Source organism: Eschrichtius robustus, chromosome 3 (genome assembly GCF_028021215.1).
Source record: "Eschrichtius robustus isolate mEscRob2 chromosome 3, mEscRob2.pri, whole genome shotgun sequence".
In the NCBI taxonomy this organism is placed as follows: domain Eukaryota; kingdom Metazoa; phylum Chordata; class Mammalia; order Artiodactyla; family Eschrichtiidae; genus Eschrichtius; species Eschrichtius robustus.
The window spans coordinates 184,155,793-184,177,302 of record NC_090826.1 but is presented as its reverse complement, the minus strand read 5'-3'; the positions used below and the strand labels follow the sequence as shown (position 1 = coordinate 184,177,302).

The following is a 21,510-nucleotide window of genomic DNA, read 5'->3' as shown; positions in this document are numbered from 1 at the left end:
GCAAATATGTTCCTATAAAAGGGTTTCATCTTCAAGAAATTCATGGAAAAGACTCTGACAAGTACAGGTTTCTGGTAACTGACTGTACTGCTGAACTGAATGAATAAGCATTTTCAGAACTCTAATGAAAAACTGATGAACTCATAAAAGTGCTAACAAAAGATCAAGATGAAAAAAAAAATTAATTACATGGGACTGAGTGAACTGATGAGGATGAGTATAATTTTTGTGACTTTCTGTCTGAATTAAAAAAAAAAAAAATCCCACAAGGACTCCAAGGCAAAGAATATACAAATCAATTTTCACTGCAAAGTAAAGGAGCTGTTACAGTGGAGGATTACTGGACTGAATGTCAATATTATGACATAGTATGAGTGTGTTTCATGTTTGGTAATTGCAATCATTGTTGCTTTTGTTGTGGTCATCCATGTACAATGCTTGATGTCAGTCTATCTCTTGTAAAAATAAAATACAGTGTGTGTGTGTGTGTGAAAAAAAAAAAAAAAAAAGAAAACTATGGCCCACAAGCCAAATGCAACCTGCAAAAAAAAAAAAAAAAAATGATAAGAGAATGTGGGAAGACTGGCCTGGCTGGGGAAGAAGGTACATGTTGAGAGGTAGTGAAAAGTATAGTACGATAGGTAAGAAGGAACCAGATTATGGATAACCTAGAATGTCAGTCAGATAGATATGGGTTTTATCCTGTGGACAGTGGAGAAGCCCCAGAGGTTTCTGAGTAGAGCAAAGGAGTCATGCAGTTATGGAAGGAACAGATTAAAGCAAAGCAACATTAGGACTTGGTAAACAATCAGATAAAGGAGAGAAAAGGAAATAAAGAATGAAGAATAGGTTGCTGACTGATAGAATGCAATCTAGAGTGCCCAAAAAAAAAAAAAGAAAAGAAAAGAAAAGAAAAGAAAAACGTAGCAGAATATGTGGTAGAGCCTTCTAACACGTTCTCAATAAAGCCAACTCAATTACCTACTGGAAATACAGACATGATCATACACTTCCCTGTTTAAAAGCCATATTACCCCACTGCCTAGAAGATGAAGTCCAAAATCCTCAACTGAACATTTCACAATCTGGCTAATCTACCTTTCTATTTGCACCTCCTTTCTCTACCTGCCAGACCCTGCTTCTAGCCAATGAGATTTATACCTCTAAGACTCTGCATCTAATTTTTTTTTTTCTTTTCTTCCTTTTCTTTTTTCTGGAATACTCTCCTCCTGTATACCCTAGCAAGGCCCTGACCATTCATCAGGGCTCAATTCAAATATTACTTTTTCTTTGAGGCCTTCCCTAGGAAGAATGAACTTTTCTGTTTCCATAGTCCTCCAGCTTTTTGTTCATTTTTTCCATGATGGTATTTACCACATTTTTTATGGTTAGTTGTCTATATCTATCTCCTGCAGTAGAACGGGGGTGGGGTGGGGTGGGGAAGGGTGTCATTTCCTATTATTTTTGTATCTTTAGCCATCAGCACAGTCACCAGTACATAGTAAGCATCTGATAAATGTTTAATAAACTGAAAATGTTCATGAAAAAAAAAACAAAAAAAAAAAACCAAAAAACCCCACTAACCAGAAAAGAAAATGAAGAACTTTCACTGAAAAGACATAAAACTATAAACCACGGTCTGGGAGAAGACATTTACAACGCACATATCCAACAAAGGTCTGATAACCAGAATAGATAAAGATCTCTTACAAATCCACAAGAAAGCAAACAATCAAAATAAAAAACGGAAAAAAAGATCCTTGAAAAAACACTTCACGAAAGAAGACTTTCAATATGAAAAGGTGTTCAATGTCATTCATTACCAAGGGAATGCAAATTAAATCTATTCTAAGATACCACCATACAACGACCAGAATGGTGACCAGGATGGCTAAAATTAAAGAGATAACTTCCAAGTATTATAAACAGCTGGCGGTGCTATAACCACCTTAGAAAAGTCCTTGGCAGTATGTACTAAAACTGAAATATATATTCCCTAAGACAAACAGTTGTACTCGTAGGTGTACACCGAACAGAGTGAATATATTTCACACCAAAAGGCACGTTCATAAAAGCTTTAATCATAACAGCTCAAAACCAGAAAGCCAGATGTCCATCAACAACAGAACAGACAAATAAATTGCAGGATATTATAAAATGAAAGTTAAATCACAGTTACACTCAACAACACTGATAAATCTCCACAAATTTCATGTTCAATAAAAGAATTCACACTGTCTGAACCCCTCTATGTAAAATTCAAAAAACAGGCAAGACAATATTAGAGCATTTAAGAAAGATGTATAGGAAAAAGGCATGATTAGCATACGTTAGAATAATGGTTACCTTCGGCTGGGCTGGGGGATTAACTGATTGAGAAATGCCTTCTGAGAGGCTAGCAATATTCTATTTCTTGACCTAGGTTGTGGTTACGTAAGTATTCACTTAGTGAAAAACCATTAGGCTCTCTACATTTGTGTTTTGTGCAATTTTCTATGTGTAATATTCCACATTAAAAAAAAGGTTCAAAGAAAGAGAATTTATCAAATCAGACTCTCTCACTTTCAGTAGTAGTAGCCAGAAACAAATCTCCAAATTTATAAAATAGATAAAATTCAATGGCATTTACATAGGGTAAATTTAAATAGTACACCTCTCTGATGTTATTAAAATAGAATGTAATATCAAAGACTAACATTTGGATGTAAGGAATATGTCCATTAAGTAAAGTAGATATGTTAAATTTTTTTTTACTCAGTCGAAAAATTACATAGGCATTCTATAAACTGATTATAAGTAGTATTTCCAGAACTTGCCAACTAAGTGGGCTGGAGAGGAAGATGTACACTGTTATCCCCAAAGAAAAGTTTCCAGGACTCATAGTAAAGATGAAAAAGAGAGTGTGGCTGGGTTTATGGATATACAAGGTAGAAGGGTACAGTGTGCCAGCATGACCCACAGTGGAAGATTGCAAACCTCTAATGTAAAACAAAGAAGACAGCACGGGTTAGGTACAGAATTAGACTGTTCCCTCCTTCAGAGCAAAGGAGGCGTTTTGATTTGTTTGACCCTTATGCTGAACACAGCCAAGAGTTTTACATGTAGTAGGGAGGTATCAAATATTTGTTAAGGTTAAGCACTAGATAAAATATAGAAGCCTAAAATATAATAATTTAAAACGTTATCATATTTTACTTTCTTAAAAATGTCATTAAACCTTTTTAAATTCAAAAATTCAGAATACTATACCTGAATAACAGATGCTGATTTATTTTGAACTTTTTCTAGTTTTTCCTTTTTTAACATTAATAATATTCTCTTCGCTAAGAGTCTTCGCCAATATTTCTGAATGACCAATGTTGCATTGACCTCCTTTTTAAATCGTCGTTTAGTTAGAAAATTGATTACAGCTGACTGAATAATTCTTGCAGCTTTGTCTCTCTTCTGAAAAAAAAAAAAAAAAAAGCACTTAATCACTTAAGACCCTAAACCATTATTTGTAAGAAAATCACCTGTTAAATATTAATCGAATTGATCCTGGAAATAAAATGTCCCCCAGACTTATTGTAAAATATGCTCATCTTTGGAGTATAGACACTTCTGGGCATGTTGAAATAGCTGATATATTGTTGAACATATTGAATAGACTTACAAATATATTTATATGATAAAACAAAGATTCCTAGGAAATATCATCCTAAGATAATGATCACAGACATGTTTGATTTATCACAGATCATCGGTAATCAATATAAAGTCAATTTAAATGTGGTATGTGTCTCAGATTATGGTGCAGTGAATTCACGTTTGATTTTTGAGAAAGGGATGGACTGTAGGAGAAAAAAGAGACTCTAAAACAAAATGCTTTACAGTATAAGGTGGTACTGTTTTGCTACAATTTGAAGAAAGGAATTCACAAAAAAGGAAAGGCAAAATACCCTCCTTTAGCCCCAGAATACATTGTGGCTTTAAGCCATAGAGGCTGAAGAGAACAGAGTACTGGGTCGTGATAAGTGATGCCAGGACTGCCCTGCAGAGTCGGTGGCCAGAGAGGAGCTGGCTGCCCCGGGAGCACTAGAGGCCAGTGCCCTGCACATCTCTACTTCTTACTTCTAATCATGAATTAGTACGAATAATAAAAGATTAAATACCAGGTGTCAGGCACCATTCTAAACACCGCAGGAATGATTCATCCAACCTCACAACAACCGTTAAGAACAGATGAACAGGCACTACTCTCATGGCCATGAGGAAACTGGGGCTGAGCGGTCAGGTAGATAGTCAGTCCACCAGGAGGATGGCCAGGATTGGACGTAGGTAGTCTGGCTTCAGAGTTCGTGCTCTTAATCATTTTGCTGTACTCTTCAAGGCTAGATCTATCACTTCAGTTCACCTGAATTAGAAACTGGAATATAAATTATTCATCTAGTGAAAAGGAACAACTTAAAGATCGTCTGATAACCCTTTGCGTTGCTGTCTGGGACAGTGCACTATGCAAGAGTGGGCTCTACACAGAGATTAGCTATAAATTCTAATTATTATTTAATTAGAATCAGTTGTTGGTATCTGTGGATAGAAACTGCACAGTGTGAGAACACAACTAGGGAAGGGATCAAACTGCCATTCTGACAGAGGAAAAAGGGAACCAATGGACTGAAACATATACTAAGGAATGATGGGGGCCATACATTGGATCACACCCTTGAGTGAGGAAAGACTAGACAGTTCTAAAATTAGGCTGAGGAATTATGTCCAACAAGTGGATTAAGCCATCTAACATCATTGTCAGTACTCTGTGAAGCCTGTGGCCTTTAAGGCTGTAAAGATCCAAGTTAAAAGCACATCCCCCTTCACCAACACCCACAACTTCAAAACATATCACAAAGCTACAATAATCAAACAGTGTGGAACCAGCATAAAGACAGATATATAGACCAATGTAATAGAATAGACTGCCCAGAAATAAACCCCCATGTAACTGGGTAATTGATCTTTAACAAGGGTGCCAAGACCACTCAATGGGAAAAGGACAGTCTCTTCAATGAATGGTGTTGTGAAAACTGGTGTTTGGATACCAACATATAAAAGAGTGAAGTTGGACCCTTATCTCACACACTATACATTTATTAACTCAAACTGGATGAAAGTCCTAAACATTCAACCCAAAGGTATAAAACTCTTAGTAGAAAACATAGGGTAAAGTTTCATAACATTGGATTTAGCAATGATTTATGAGATATGACACCAAAAGCACAGGCACAAAAGCAAAAATTAGACAAAATGGGATTACATCAAACAAAAAACTTTGTTCATCAAAGGACACAATCAACAGAGTGAAAAGGAAACCTACATATTGAAAAAAAAATTTGCAAATCATATATCTAATAAGGAACTTGTATCTAGAGTATATGAAGAACTGTTACAACTCAACAATAAAAAATCAAATAACCCAGTTAAAATATGGGCAAACGAAGATATTTCACCAAAGATGACATACAAATGGCCAACAAGGATATGAAAAGATGCTCAACAACACTAATCATCAGAGAAATGCGTATCAAAATCACAATGAGATATCTCTAAACTACTACAAACAAACAAACAGAAAACAACAACTGCTGGCAGGGATCATGGAGTAGCTGGAATCTTTGTTCACCATTGGTGGGATTGTAAAATGTAACCCACAGTGACTACTATTGGAAAACAGTATAGTGGTTCTTCAAAAAAATCAAAAATAGAATCACCATATGATCCAGCAATACCACTTTTAGGTAGATCTCCAAAGGAACTGAAAACAGGGTCGAAAAGAGGGATTTGTACACTCCTGTTCATAGCAGCATTATTCACAATAGCCCAGAGGTGTAAGTAACCCAAACGCCCACTGAATGGATAAAGAAAATGTGGTATATACACACAACGGAATACTATGCAGCCTTTAAAATGAAGGAAATTCTGCTGCAGGCTACAACATGGGTGAACCTTGAGGACATATGCTAAGTGAAAGAAGCCAGTCACACAAGGACGAATATACTGTATTATTCCACTTATATTAGGTATCTAAAGTAGTCAAAATAGAAAGTAGAAAGGTAGTTACGAGGGATAAGTGGGGGAGGAAATGGGGAATTGTTAATGAGTACAAAGTTGCAGTTCTCCAAATTGAAAAATTTCCGGAGATCTGTTTCACAACAATGCAAATATACTTAACACTACAAATGGTAGTGTTCGGTAAACTTAAAAACTATGAATAATCTAAAAAACAGTTAAGATGGTATATTTTATGATATGTGTTCTTTACCACAATTTAAAAGAAAAATATTTCAGGGGAATAAAAACCACCCAACTTATTAGCTTAAAAAAGAATACGATGCAGTTCAAAAGTAGCTTTTGAGTCAAAAGCTATAAGGACCAGGGGCATTTTTGGATGCAGTAAGTTGACATAAAATGAAACTGAATTAATTCAGCTTGTAGATCATCTCAATCTCACGCAAACTAATGTGGAACAATTGTATGTGACATTAGAAAAGCTACAGGGAAAGGAAAGTAGATAAGTTCAAAGAGCCAAATATATTACAAAAACTAGCAACTATTTGAAAACTTACATAAACCAATGGCAAAAGTTGCCATACCCACAGTCACGGACCACATGTCATCGTTTTTAATCCTACCATGTGGCTGAGCCAACCTGTTACCAGTTTATTTTTAGTTTGCTTTGTATATGTAAAGGATTTACTTTGCTTTGGAACTGGTGCCTACTCACTCAGGAAGAACTAAGAGGTAGAATGTGTCGGGGACCCTTGGATAAGCCTGCTTCATTCGTCAGGGAATTTGGGCTGTTTAGCCAATGCTTCTCCGTCACAACAAGAGCTTGAACCATTCTATTCTCAATAAATAGTTTATCTAAATTACAATAATGACTAAAGGAAAATATAGAACCTGGAAAATAGCTACCTCAAGGTAGTGTTTATGTGCTTACTAGCTTGTGATATTTCTACAGGAATATGAAGGGAACCTGGTGCTTAATGTTCCTAATAGCAAATGAAGAGGTATTCTTGGATCTTAGTGTAATTGTATAAGAAAAGGAGCATTGTCACCTGGAGAAAGGAGAGAAGCAGTGGTTTTCTGAAAAAAAAAAGGGGGGAAATTTCCAATACTTGGACAAAGGAAATAAATCAAGAAAAGGGATCTTGTGAGGAAAAAGCTAAGACATTTCTGCAATTGATATGTGATTAATACAAGACTACCTTGAGCAGAAAACTAAGATTTCATTACCAAAAGAAAGAAAAAAAAAAATCTAATTGATACCTGTTTCTTAAAATCTTAAATGTCTCATTTATTGTCCTGTAAAAAGAATTAATGAACTAATTTGAGGACTGGCCAGGAGGGTGTCCTCCCTGAAAACTTTCCTAAGACAATTCTCTGAGAAGCCTCCGGAAGTGCCAAGTTATCTTCCAAGGATATGTGGGCAAGGAGGCAGACCCTGGGAAGATAAGGGGCGAAAGAAGGCACAGAGAATACGTGGCAGCAGAGAAGACCCCTTGCGAGTGTAAGCCACTGCTTACTTCCCAAAAGTTACTACCAAGACTTTAGTGGGGCCAGAGCAGATTATTTCAATTAGTGTTATTTCCAGGTCTGATATGGTGTGAGAGAAAACATGGTATGTTTATGAGTCGCCAAAATTTAGCTACTTTACAGCTACTAAGAACTTTATCATAAATGCATTGTAATTCAAAACCGAGGAGCCATCCTGGGTGAAATGTATTTCTGAAACATATCTGATAAGATTTCTTAAGCATGGCTGCTTCTCTGATTTCTCCAAATAAATACAGCATTATTAGTGGAAAGAGCATGGAGATAAAAGGATTAAAATAGTTGGTTCAATTTGATCAAGGAGACCATTTCTCAGATTGTTAAAAACGACATTTTTTCTCAGAACTCAAGAAAACACTTATTTTATGTTACTGCAAAATTCATACTATTGGGGTTGCAAAGGAAAACAGTAAATAACATCCTTCTCCCTGTGCTTAGGTCCTAAACATTTTGAGACATAAAACAATGGAAACCAAAATGCCACTTTTAAACTAACAAAGGATAACCTAGAAGACAGTTTCATGGCAGACAAAATGAGCTGGCTAATTGAACTGCAGAATCAGGCAGGTGACACCCAGGCCCGAATGGCACTGGTGGAGGTCAAGCCTTCCAGAGCACAGCATGAAAAATTAAAGGAAAACTCCTGTTTCCTGGAGGCAAGTCAGGGTCCAGGAGGAAGGAGGGAAGAGCAGAGTCAGACCTCCCCAGTTAGCTTTTCACAAATTTACAATGTGGTTCAGGTACTCCATGCCCCCTGGAGCAGATTAAGTGAAACGATGGCAGAGGCTGGAAGAAATAATGAACGAAAGAAACATGAGGAGTTAGGGGAAAATATTCATCCCCAACTCGAAACACACACAATTATGAAAATTACCTCAGTAATTTCCTATCTCGGTAAAACCTAAGAACAGTATCAAGAATCAATCAGCTGACATCTCATGAACTACAATTTAGGTTACAGTGTTTTTTCATTTTTGAGGAGTACCTGATGGCATTTTAGATCTTTTTTTAGCTTGTATTTTCTCCAAGTTGTTTGTAAAAGTCGAGCGGCTCTCGTTTCTTTACGAAGATCCAAAAGCCTTGCACAAAGAAATGACAAATAGGTAATAACCACCTAAGAGACAACATAAAAGGTGAAAACAGAAGTTTCCATGAGACAGAGAATATAAAACTTCCTATCATCTGAGACTCTGATTATTAAGAGGTATGATTGGTTAAGACACTTTTACTTACCTTCTCGTCGGGAATTGTATTTGACATATCTGAGTGATGGATCATGGCAGGTATTCCACCGAGGTCTCCAGCTGCAGACCTGACCAACTGAAAATTTTTCTTTTCGTTTTCTAGGAGTTCTTTGTATAGTTCCGAAGTATTTTCTGCAATGCAAGTAAAAGAGAGAGATCAGATTAGACTGCTCTTGCCAGAAATCAGACAGGCCAACGAAAAAACTGGAAAAGTTCATCAACCAAAAGGGACTAACCCTGATCAAGTGCTTTAAGAGACAAATCCAGGGAACTTTCATCAGATTCAGACGAAGAGTTTAACACCACAGAACCAGTTTGCGTACACTCTACGGTTTGGGTGGTACGCTGACATATGGCAGCAAAAGGCACATAGCAAGGATGGTAGTGGTGGATCAGGTAACATAACACCCGGCCATCTGAGAAAGACACTGTAAAATTCTCCACCTGATTGGAAATATCAGAAAAAGAATGAACTGTATTTAGATAGGAATATAGATTCTAATAGTTTTATAGTCCATATTTCCTTTGAATAGTTGACTATCATGTTAATTTCTAGTAGTGACTAGTATAATACCATATTCATGGCCAAATCCTCACCTATAAACTATCAGTTATGTTGTTGTTCTGGGTTGGAGAGTGTTCGTCAAAAATTCGTGTCCTTCCCAGAATCTCCGGATGTGACCTTATTTGGATACAGGGTCACTGCCGGTTTAACTAGTTAAGGTGAGATCACACTGGAGTAAGACGAGTTCTTAATCAGATGTGACTGGTGTCTTTATAAGAAAAGGAGAGACGCAGAGACAGACATACAGGGAAACTGCCGTGTGGAGACAGGCAGTGATTGGAGTGATGTGTCTACACAGCAAGGAAGGCCAAGGGTTGCCAGCAGGACCAGAAGTTAAGAGAAAGGCATGGGGCACATTCTCTCCTAGAGCCTCAGCATTAGGGTCTTCAGGGCTCTCTAGTACTTAATTGAAACATAGATGATTACCCATATATTTGATGGTTTTTCTGTTTTATATTCTTTACCAGATATTTTATTCATGTGTGTCAGGACCATTTCTTTTCATGTATTTACACTTAAACGTACATTTCACACAGAAATACAGGATCAATCTGACAAATGATTATAAAAGGCACAGCTTAGACTCCTCTCCTCCTCTCTAATGTCCCTCTGTGCATGGGGGGGTTTATTTGCATTCACTCTTGTAATGAGGGTGTAAGCCTTTGGCCCACAGTTCTATGCAAGCACCTCCTGTTAAGACTCCCAAAAAAAAAAAAAAAAAAAAAAAAGACTCCCAACTAGGGCATTTTTTTTTTCTTGGTGATACATAAAATAATCGTGCATTATACAATTGGTGACAGATTAGCTGACACTAGGTATGTGACAGTACCCTTACTCATTAGAGGAAAAGTTTGCTTATACATATCAACTAAATTATTTAAGAAATGAAAGAAAATATTTCACATGCTAAGTTTGACTTTAACCAAAATTTATTTAAAGAAACTGGGCTAAAACAAAGAACTTACTTTTTTATTATAGAAGTCACAGACAGCATTTACCCAATCCATCAGCAGCTTTACGCTTTCACTATATTGTTCAAAGTGACCACTATGCCTTTTGTCTTTTTTCTTACTGATAACAGCATCAGAATGGCATGACACTGCAGACATTGTTCTCTTCATACCCTGTGTGTGCTTTAAAAAGTCAATTTCTTCCTTTAACTGATCTAAATTAAGGGAAATATCCACCTGAAATACGAAAAGAGGATACAAATCTTTATATTTTTCATATATTATTTTTGACCCACAGAAGCTAAAGTCTTCTATTATCATGATGTTTTTTTAAGGCAAACACAATCTACGTGGAAGTGATGGAATGTGTAAGTGGTTAAGTGCATGGGATCTGCGGCCACGCAAGCCTGGGTTCTAATCTCCTCTCTGCTTCTGTTCAATGCTGAACCCTAACTCCAGTCTCCTCCCCTATGAAGTAATGACAATAGCTACTTTATAGGGGCATTGTGAAGATTAGACTGGAATATACTTAAAGCAGTTACCACAGTTCCTGGGACAGAAGAAAGTCTAGTTAGTAATAACTACTACTGTTAGTCTTTATTTGATGCAAAATGCTTTTATAAATCAATATTGAAAATTGATAAAAAGTACAAAATGTACCAAATGTACAATACCTGAAAAGCCAATACTATCTTCCAAAGCAAAGCCAGAGTTTTTTCTTTGTGCCTATCCACAATATCCTTAGAGAGGATTGTATTTCCTGCAAATGGAAAGATAGTCCGTTAGCACAATATATGTACACATCAATTTTTAGTGAGAAGAAAAGTTTTATAGTTACTCAATTTTTACCATGCTCATCATTCAACTGAATTCCTCGTGATTTAAGAATTTCAAGAACAATGTCAACATTGTGCATCTTTTGTAGACGACTTATTGCAGGAATCCTGAGTTTCTTTGAGAGATTCCAGTTTCGTGTGAGAAGTTCCATGGTTCGCCTAACAATAAAGGAATTTTCAGATGAAACTGTTAGATAAAAACATACACGAAAAATGAACTTCATTTAAATAAAGTAATCACCCACATCAATCTTCCCGATTTAAAGGGTTTTAGGTTAGAAAGACCCCCAAAATACTATCTCAAAACTCTGTTGCTCCATAGTTAGCAAATAGAGTTATTTCTCATTTAAGTCGGGGGCTTAAGGTCTGTGAACAGAATGTAAGAATGAAAAATAAGATGCATACACACAAATGCACACAGGAACAGAAAAACAAGGTTCTATAGGGAAAGGAAAGGAAAATGGACATTTATTGAGGGGCTACTGTATTCTACACATCAAGTAAGTGCTTTCTTGTCTTATTTTAGTCCCCATGGCAAATCCCACAATCCGGCATTATTATCCCATTTTTGGCAGATGAAGAAACCAAAGCCCAGAAAAGTAAAGAAAATTGCCTGTGATCATACAGCTAGTAATGACAGGACTAAGGTCAGAACTAAAACCCAGTTTTACAGTTTCCAAAGCCATGCCCTTATACCTATACCAGATAAGATAAAAATGTTTGAGTGCCTACCTTAAGAAGTCACTTATACCACAGCTTAAATTCAAACTCTTAGTATCATCTAGTGCTTTACACTAGACAAAGATCCCTGTTTCCACAGAAAAATCAAGCCCCAACTGATTACCACATATAGTTAAAATTTGGCAGAATTGTTTACAGAACCATATTTCTAAAGGTTAGGAAGCAATGTACGATCATTGTAGGCCAACCACTCAGTCAACGTCTGAAGCGTTTCTGCAACACTAGACTGACCGTCACCTACAGCATCAGTGGATTAACCATTCCCAAGTATCCTCAAATGACCTTGAAGACCTATGGTCATTTTGCTGACACTGAAGAAAACAGAAACTTGGTATGCAGGATCGAGTCTCTTAACTAGCAAGAGTTCCTGACCAATGACAAAGCATCAACACCCAACACTGGGAAATCCTCAGTAACTCCTATGAAAGCACAAAAATGTCCTTCATTGTCAAAAATAGCACTGAACATAAAGCCAATCACTGCTCCTCCTGGACGGTGGAAAAAGTCTAAAATCGTGAACTCCTATTGGCCAGAAAACAGATGTGGTGGCTTGGATTTATGAAATGAAAAATTAAATATAAAAAGAATATGGAAAACATTATCAGCAAATGCTCTGGCCCATATGGAAATCACTCAAGTGAGAGGAAACTACAGTAAAGTTCAAAAGACTGTTACCTTGCCATGAGAATATATGATCAGAAAAGAAAAGAAAGTTCATGGAGATTTAATTTAGAAGGCAACAAGGGACATGCATGCTGTTTTTGAAGAACTGGGGATTCACAGAGATATAGGGATCCCTTCCTCACAAACGTCAAACGTAATATAAATTAGAGAGTTTCCTAGAAACAAGACGGATGTCTTCAATCCACATGTCCTAAAGAAGCCAACCAAGGCACAGTGTAAAGGCCACTCCTTCCAGAGCAGGCACTGGTAACTGCTGTCACACCAAAGCCAATGTTGAGGATTCCAGTTTGTTACTGAGGAAACAGCGTGTGATCTGAAGCCAGGCATCCCGAGCTGATGTCCACCACCACTGTATAAAACCTGGGCAAGCCACTTTACGTCTTCATCGCACGTTTCCTCACATGTAAAACAAGGTTAACACGACTAAAACTGGTCTCAAATGATGTACTCATGAACCCACTGCAGACGTAAAGCATTACTGAAATGTTTGATAGTTTAATTAGTTCCATGCTTTCCCCAACTCCTATTCTGGGGTATCAGTGGTTCCTACTCAGACACTGTCACATGCCAGCAGGGAGAAAAAAATGTGGATAGGAGACAAGGTTTCTGGGCCTAAAATTGACACCATTTTCCCGAACTTATCCCAACTTTTTTAAACCCTAGATTTATCCCATTACATAAAGGGGCAAGAAAGATTGTGTATGTATAGAAAAAAGTGTTTTCCAGAAAATTTTAGTCTATTCTAGTGAGCAAAATAATTCCATTTCTTATACTTACACAAGACGCACCCCACATTGCAAGTCTACAGCAAGATTTGTAACAGCAAAATCAAATTCATCAAAAGGTGTCTGAACATGGTTCACAGGTAATCCCAGGAAGCTCAGGTGACGGGAAAGGTCACCTTCACCGCCTAGGAAGTTTCGTGAAAAAGCCAGAAGAATTTCTTTACTAGCCTATGGAAAAACAAGTGGCAGGTATTATAGTCTAGAATTATAATTTTATTTACAATAAAAACAAATTCTTCAAATCATTCTGTGCATATAGAAATAAAATTAATAGTTGTATAAAAAGACGGTCAGTTTCATATCCTATAGTAACAATGCGAACCTCATATATTTCCAATTTAAGGCCTTTTAAGAAAGTGCTCATAATTAATAATACACTCTAAAAATTAGCATTAATTTGATAACATACTAAATTAGGAAAGAAATTTTCTCCCAAATTAATTCCTCAGAAGCATAGTTACATTCATTCTCAAATCAAAGTTAAGAACAGGGTGATATGCTGGTGAAATGTCAACCAACAAAAGTTAGGCAGGGTTAGAACTACTGGGTAGGCATTCTTATCCTACTCCAGAGTCCTGTTCTTTGGGAAACTCACTTTTTCTAAGGAGGAAATATACCATAAAAACAGGCTAAAGTCTTAAACGTGAAATCTAAAACAAATATAAAATGAGAACTATACCTTGAACTCAGCATCTTTACAGAAGAGACAAGGATCATGGTCAATAAGTCTGGAGATTTTAGCATAATCAAGGAAACAAACCAACAACAATAGCTTTTTCAATGTAAACTTAGACAAAGCTTCTTCATGACCTGAAATAAAATACAAAAAAGCCTAGCAAGTTAATCTGTGCAAGTTTTTTTTTTTTTTTTTGGTTCTGAAATATTTTTCTATATTTATTTATTCTGTTGTGCTTTTAGTCTATATATTCCTACTAAGGATGCTTGAGATGCGTTTTATATTTTAAAGTCAAATTATCTTGGAATTCTTTATAAGATTATAAAACTCCTTATATTTACCTTTTTTTGTGGCTGGGTTGGTTGCTTTGTTTTGGCAGGGGGAACGTAAATTGGTGCAGCCACTATGGAAAGCAGTATGGAGGTGCCTCAAAAAACTAAGACTAGAACTACATATGATCCAGCAACTCCACTGCTGGGTATACATCCAAAGAAAACAAAAATGCTAATTCAAAAAGATACATGCACCCCAACGTTCACAGCAGCATCATTCACAATGGCCAAGAGACGGAAGCAACGACCTAAGTGTCCATCAACAGACGAATGGATAAAGAAGATGTGGTATGTACATAATATATAGACATATAGATATATCTGCAGTTGAGGCAGAACCACTTACCATCTCCATATAGATGAGGAACGGTCGGGTGCCTATACTCGGCTGCAATATCAGGATTCCAAAGCAAGCGATTCAGAATAAACATTGCCAGCCCTGTGACATCACTGTTGTCTTCCAAAGGGATGAGTTCTCCATATATTGTCTAAAAAGAAATTCATGCTGAAGTTGGGACTGTGTCATCTCTAAGGAGCATCGGGATGCAAAAGGGGGAAGACAGAACATGACATTCTAAGGAACTGGCGCTGTTCTACGTCCTAGAGAGTATGGGAATAATAGGGATATTTGCTACAACTGTTTGGACTGAACATATATGTTTTGTGCAATTTTTAGAGCATACTGTATATTTCACAATGAAAAAGAGACAAAAGCTCATGACTAAGACAAGTTCTTAAAAATCATGTGACAAGGGCTTCCCTGGTGGCGCAGTGGTTGAGAATCTGCCCGCCAATGCAGGGGACACGGGTTCGAGCCATGGTCTGGGAAGATCCCACATGCCGCGGAGCAACTAGGCCTGTGAGCCACAATTACTGAGCCTGCGCATCTGGAGCCTGTGCACCGCAACAAGAGAGGCCGCGATAGTGAGAGGCCCGCGCACCGCGATGAAGAGTGGCCCACGCTCGCCGCAACTAGAGAAAGCCCTCGCACAGAAACGAAGACCCAACACAGCCATAAATAAATAAATAAATAAATAAATAAATAAACAAACAAACAAACCCAAAAAAGTTAAAAAAAAAAAAAATCATGTGACAAGTAATATTTACGTTTTAATTTTTTCCTTTAAGAACTATCAAATGTAGGCCCGTTGTTCAAATTTAATTATAACTGTCCCACAGAGTATATCATGAAGGTACAACAGACACGTAAATAATTCTAAACTTTCTAATAGTTAACAAATGGAAAACCATCTGTAAACCAGTAAACCACGGTTTTAAACCATCTGGGACGTTCAGATCTGTATATAATCAATGATTAAAATATGTCATTAGTTTAACATCAATATGATTATTACTAACGATTTTTAAAGCAATTAGAAAAAACTAAAAATATATCAAATTATATTTTATAACCTTACATTGACAAAACTAGGCAAAAGCATGGAAAAGTATTAATATCTGCCAAAATACAGAAATTTTATCTTTATTTACTTATTTTTTTTTTTTTTGGCCTGTGATGCTTTTTTAAGATCCTCAAAGGTCACACCCACTAGCAGAACCCTAAGGTGTGGTGTAAGGTAGAATGTTTTGTCCACAATTATTCATCCCTCCCTTCCCTTTAAAAGGTCCTATTCCCAACAAATGGCACAGACTTGGTGTGTCTCTTGTGAGAGAACAAATATTTCTGCCTCATTTGTGTCTGGACAGATGATGCACTTTGGCCAGAAATATGGTTGGTAGTGATGCACACTACATGTAAGCAGAAGTTTTAAAAGGCATTGCGTGTTTCCACCGAACTCTCCTACGTTCTACCTCTGCCACAATAAAGCCCCAAATAGACAGGTTCTACTTTAATTGAGGTTCTGGAACTATTTGACATGTGAAAGCGCAGCCAGTTGATACGTAATTTTCTAATTAATCTTTCACTGAAAGAAATAAGAAATTGAATTGAATTTCAAATCAATTAAAATAAGAATTAAAGTAAGAAGTCTTAGCAAGGACACTATCGAGCTGAGTGACCAGAGTAGGCTTCTTATTCATTGCCTCAATTCCTTGATAAATAGCCAGATTATTGTAAAGATTCCTTTCAGTACCAAAGATTTTTTTATTCAAAAGCCTAGAAGTAATTGAAGCAAGAATGAGATATCCCACGTGACAAAAGTAAAAAGCCTAAACAAAATATGAGTACACCAGTAAAAGACTAATGGAAATGGAAACACTGAGGATTGTAATAAAAGAATATTTTTAAGAGTCGACTCCTAGTGGCTTTCTAATTCAGTTAGTTTTAACATTCTAAATATTATTGAACCATGCACCACGTGAAAAACTCAAATTCCGATGACACTTTCATGAGAGGTGTTCCATCAAAATGGTTCCCGTGGCATCAGACCGGTGTAGATTCCAGTCCCGACCAGTCATTGGCATTCAGTGAGTCACTTAACATCTGAGCTTCTGTTTTGTCAGTGAAGTTGAAATAATAATACATACCTCACTGGGTTTTATAGAGATTTAAACTAGGAAATGTATTTACAACAGCCTGGTATTGTCATTGGTAAATGCTCAGAAAGGAGCTAACTATACTTGTTATTACATCTGGTACCAAATTATATATTGTATATATTTAAGAAACTAACAGGAAAATTGCTATATAACAAAATGGCAATAATATATAATGATGGGGTCTATTAACCTAATGAGCATTTATTAAGGGACCTTAAATTTCATACTGAAAGATCAATTTAAGCTAACCAAATGACTTTATAAGTGAAACCATCATTTTATTAAAGAGTCTATTAAAAGTATATAATAAAAAGATGTTTCCTTTTTCAGAAACTGAAAGGTGTACTTACCTCTAGGCCGATTCGTAGCCACAAAGGATTATATGACAACAGCCAATTCAAGACCTTCTGCCGTTCTCCTGAAATACATGTGAAAAGCAAGTAAGGTCAGATCACTAATCAAATAGAGACAGTAAATAAAATTTCATGGAGAGAAATCAGTGGCCAAAAAGGAAAATCGCATATATGAAATAAGTTAAAGTATATTTCCACTCTTTAATATACGTACATGATCACATTTAAGTTTGTGAAATTTTAGGCCGCAAAGTGAAACCATGTATATACATTTGACTCTGAAATAAAAAATTTCTAGAGTGTTTTTAAACAATTAATCTCAAGATTTCTATAATCTTCTTACCCACATCTTTCCAGAGGTGTCTGTCTTTTCGAACAATTAACCGCCTAGCTTCAATTTCAATTTCAAGCTTTTTCATAGCTTTAACCATTTTTCCAGAAGTAAATAAGCGACACGCAGCACGACGTAATCTATTCAACCTGCAGCGAGCGGTATAAGCCCTGAGAGACACTTCATCCTTGGTAGGAGCTCTCGGGACACTTATTTTACGTTGACTCTCTACTCCCAAAAGAAGAGTGGAAGCATTTACTGGGTAAAAACGAAAGAAAGAATGTTTCTGGTTAAACAATATTTATATACATTTTAAAACCCAGCAATAAATGCAATTGAAGATGGCCAAAACAGAACCTATTCCCCGCCCCTTCCAGCCTGCTTCTTCTCTTTCCCACCTCAAAATAAAGGTGTCACCGTTCACTCAGAACCTTAGGCCATCCTATCGTTGCAACCTCTTGGCTCTGCCTTCAAACTGTATCCCAAGTCTAACCATTTCTCACAACCGCTATTGTCCAGGTTCCAACGTGATCACCTCTAACCCAGACTAACGGGAGAGCATCCTAACTGGTTTCGCTGCTTCCACCCTCGTTATAAATTAGAAAGCTAAGCTGCTGAAGAATGTGATTTGTTAAAATCAGTTACATTTTGAAATGCAATTTGAATTTTTATAAAACACATTTTCTCTCAAAGAGAGAACTAAAAATCATGCTTTGTTTACTTTTGGAAAATAAAGAAAAGTACCTCAGAGATCATCTAATCAGAGGGCCTTTTAATGTAAAATTCCCATACACACTTCTCTAACACTTACAGACCAGTGTCTGCTGGGACACTGCAGCAAAGGAGAAAGCATCTCTCTAAAGTCAGCCTGCGTGTCGCTTTGGCCAGTTAAATATTTTAAAGGGTTTTTCCTTATCTTGAGTAGAACTGATCCCTGTAACTTCCAAGGGAGAGCAGCCCAAGTGAAGCTTCCTTCTCTCTGGAGAAAACTCTTTAAATATTTGAAGGATACCATGTCTCCATCCTGTTCTATACTTGAGTTTTTCTCTTTTCCAGAGCAAACACTGAAATATTTTTAAAATTCCCCATATCAACTGGTTTTCAGAGCCCTCATAATGATATACTTGTCTACAAACTTCTTAAACTAAGGTACAGTGGAGACAACATCCCTAAAGTGATCAGGCCACACAAGACTTAAATTGATTCACCAGGACATCACACTTTATTAATGCAGCTAAGACTGAACTGGATTTCTAGGCAGCCATGTCTCACTGTTAGTGCAGATTGAATCTATACTGAAATAAAACCCATTCTCTGGAAAGGCTAGAAATCGAACTGGCTGAGGAGCAGGAAGAGAAAGCAAAAAGAAAAAGTAAAGTTCGGAACTTTCGGCACAAAATTCCCTAAAAATTCTCACTCGCACAATCTTGAGCATTTGTGTTAATGATCTAGTGAGCCATGCCATTAACTACAATATAATAAACATGTATAACTAAAGAATGAAAAATCACGTTAAAAAACTACCTGTTAAAAGTATTATTTAATCTAAATATTAACTAAATGTTTACCTTCAGAAATATTTGCTTTTACAGTGAAGTCATCAGGAGTTAATATAAAATTTAGCCACCAAGTAAAGCCCTGTTCCTGCTTTTCCTTCCAGCGTTCATCATAAAACACGTTTTTTGCAGCAAACGGCATTGGGTGTCTAGGAATACCTAAGAATACAATTAGGTTATGGGATAAGAAATTTTCCTTTAAATTATTATACAATCTATAGCAAAAGACCATTTTTACCAGCAAAGGCACCTTTAAAACACTGAACAATGTTTGCTTTTTCACTACTTGTTAGAAATAGTTGAAAGCATTTTGGGTCTAAAATGTAGTCAAAGTAAAAGAGAAAAAGTAAGGCAGTACCTCCTGGTTTTTTAAAAATCCCAAGTAAAGTGAGTCAATTTCACTGAACTCAGAAAATATCCTGTTATTTGAATACACACTTTAACAATTCTTCAAAGCTTTTATTTGACAAAAAAGTATCAATTCATTTCCATTTGAAATGCAATTAATGCTTCATTCCATGTCAGTTTTTTATAGACTTTAAAGATATTAAACACTTGCCTGTTTTTAGTGGTTTTATGAAGGTCAAATTAGATTGTGCCACAGGAACAATGGGTTTTGTCTTTTTGTTTGTTTTAAAATTAGGAGTTCTGTGTCCTAAAGAATCTAAAATATATGAGAAAACAGAATAATAGCATTTAAAAAATGAAATAAATTCTGTGAATGAACTGTTGTCAAGTTAAAATTTGGGCTCTCCAAAATCATATCCGTTTAGAAAATGCTGAATAAACACTATGTGCCAGGGTATGAACTCGGGTAATAAAACTTATGTCTGGAAGTTACAGACCAGAAACTACAATGTATTTTGTGTCTACAGAAGCTAGGGTTCAGATTCAACCAGTTCACTGTGTGTGTATATACACCAGACTCCATGCTAGGTGCTGAGAAAGCAGAATGGAAAGATGTGGTCCCGGCCCTCAGGAAGTTCTCGGTCTAGTACAGAAGTGTAGAAAGAATCACAATACACTATGGAAGAAGTACACATGAGGAGTCATGGGACAAGGGGAGGGAGAGCTAAGTCACCTAAACGGCAGGACAGACTCCTGGCGGGGGTGACCCTGAGCTGACCCTGCAGTGGATGTGACACACCAGGAATGGGGGGCCTTTCGCTGAACTGCAAAGTGCCTGGAGCCAAGAACACAGATAAGAAAAACAAGACAAAAAAGAGGCTGGAAGAGGAAGAAAAGAATTCAATACTATTAAAAATAACAGTGACAGCTAATAGTCGAATACTTTGTGCCAGGCACTATCAGAGTCTTGTAATTTGGGTTATCTCATGCAAACATCACCAGAAACCTATGAGAAGTGCACTTTTATTCTCTACATTTTATGGAATCAGGATACTGGAGCTTAGAGCAACTAAGCCACTTGGTCAAAGTCACGCATGCTAGTAGGTGGCAGAGCTGGACAATATAGGCTCTGGACCAGAGCCTGCACTATTATTCATTCAGTTAGAAGTACCTGGTGGGCCAGTGAATGATTAAAGTCCAGGCAGTAACAGCATCATATATATTTCAGAAGACAGAATGGACAGTGGACTGAAAGGAGTCAAGACTAGAGATGGAAGCCAAAAGGAAGCCATCCCAGGGGCCTAAGTTAGCTATGATGAGAACTTAAAGGAACACAGAAGCAGTGGAGACAGATTAGAGTTATTTTCAGAGCAGAACTAACAAGGCTTAATGTCAACTGACTAGGCAAGTGATGGAGAATGAGAGCCCCGATGGGTCCCCGTGCCTCACCCCGGTGATGAGGGAGATGGCGGGTGGTCCCTACAAATAACCTGTCTGAACGCAGTTCACTCCCTCAAAGGCAGGTTTCACACCAGCTTGCGCTGCTGCTTGATACAAACAAGAAGCCAATAAAGGCAGAGGAGGCCAATAAAGGCTAAGGTCCAGGGCAGAATCCAGCCCACGGCTGTTTGTGTACAGTCTGCAAGCTAAGAAGAATTTTCACATTTATAAATACTAGTTGAAAAAAAAAAAAAAACCCTCCAAACAATTATATTTCATGACACATGAAGATGATATGAAATAGTCACACCTGCTCATTTACACATTGTCCATGGCTGTTTTCCCTTCCACAATGGCAGAGCTCAGCGGCTGTGACAGAGATCATATGTCCTGCAAAACCTAAATATTTACTATCTGGACCTTTAGAGAAAAAGTTTGCTCAGCTTTGATTTAGAAGAATTGCAAATCTATGCCAACTGTCAAAATAAGGAGTATGACCAAATTGTTACATAATAGCTATTAGGTTATAAGGGTCTTTGCATTTTAACATATTTAAAAATAAAAATATGAGGAAAAGTTCCTC

At 36.9% G+C, this 21,510-nt stretch overlaps 1 protein-coding gene across 2 annotated transcripts in view; it reads right to left on the bottom strand.

Annotated features, from left to right (window-relative positions):
• The window catches only part of LOC137763072 (abnormal spindle-like microcephaly-associated protein homolog), a 70,368-nt gene that overhangs the window by 32,523 nt on the left and 16,335 nt on the right, over window positions 1–21,510 (bottom strand). For both annotated transcript variants that reach the window (XM_068541836.1, XM_068541838.1), the window contains exons 4-17: window positions 19,699–19,803; window positions 19,152–19,298; window positions 17,596–17,841; window positions 17,250–17,317; window positions 14,747–14,888; window positions 14,072–14,202; window positions 13,385–13,560; window positions 11,196–11,341; window positions 11,021–11,106; window positions 10,362–10,583; window positions 9,068–9,275; window positions 8,821–8,963; window positions 8,573–8,701; window positions 3,250–3,444 (exon numbers count right to left, since the gene is read on the bottom strand). In XM_068541836.1, the coding sequence (XP_068397937.1) occupies window positions 3,250–3,444; window positions 8,573–8,701; window positions 8,821–8,963; window positions 9,068–9,275; window positions 10,362–10,583; window positions 11,021–11,106; window positions 11,196–11,341; window positions 13,385–13,560; window positions 14,072–14,202; window positions 14,747–14,888; window positions 17,250–17,317; window positions 17,596–17,841; window positions 19,152–19,298; window positions 19,699–19,803 (2,144 nt within the window). The remainder of the gene's footprint in view (window positions 1–3,249; window positions 3,445–8,572; window positions 8,702–8,820; window positions 8,964–9,067; window positions 9,276–10,361; window positions 10,584–11,020; window positions 11,107–11,195; window positions 11,342–13,384; window positions 13,561–14,071; window positions 14,203–14,746; window positions 14,889–17,249; window positions 17,318–17,595; window positions 17,842–19,151; window positions 19,299–19,698; window positions 19,804–21,510) is intronic.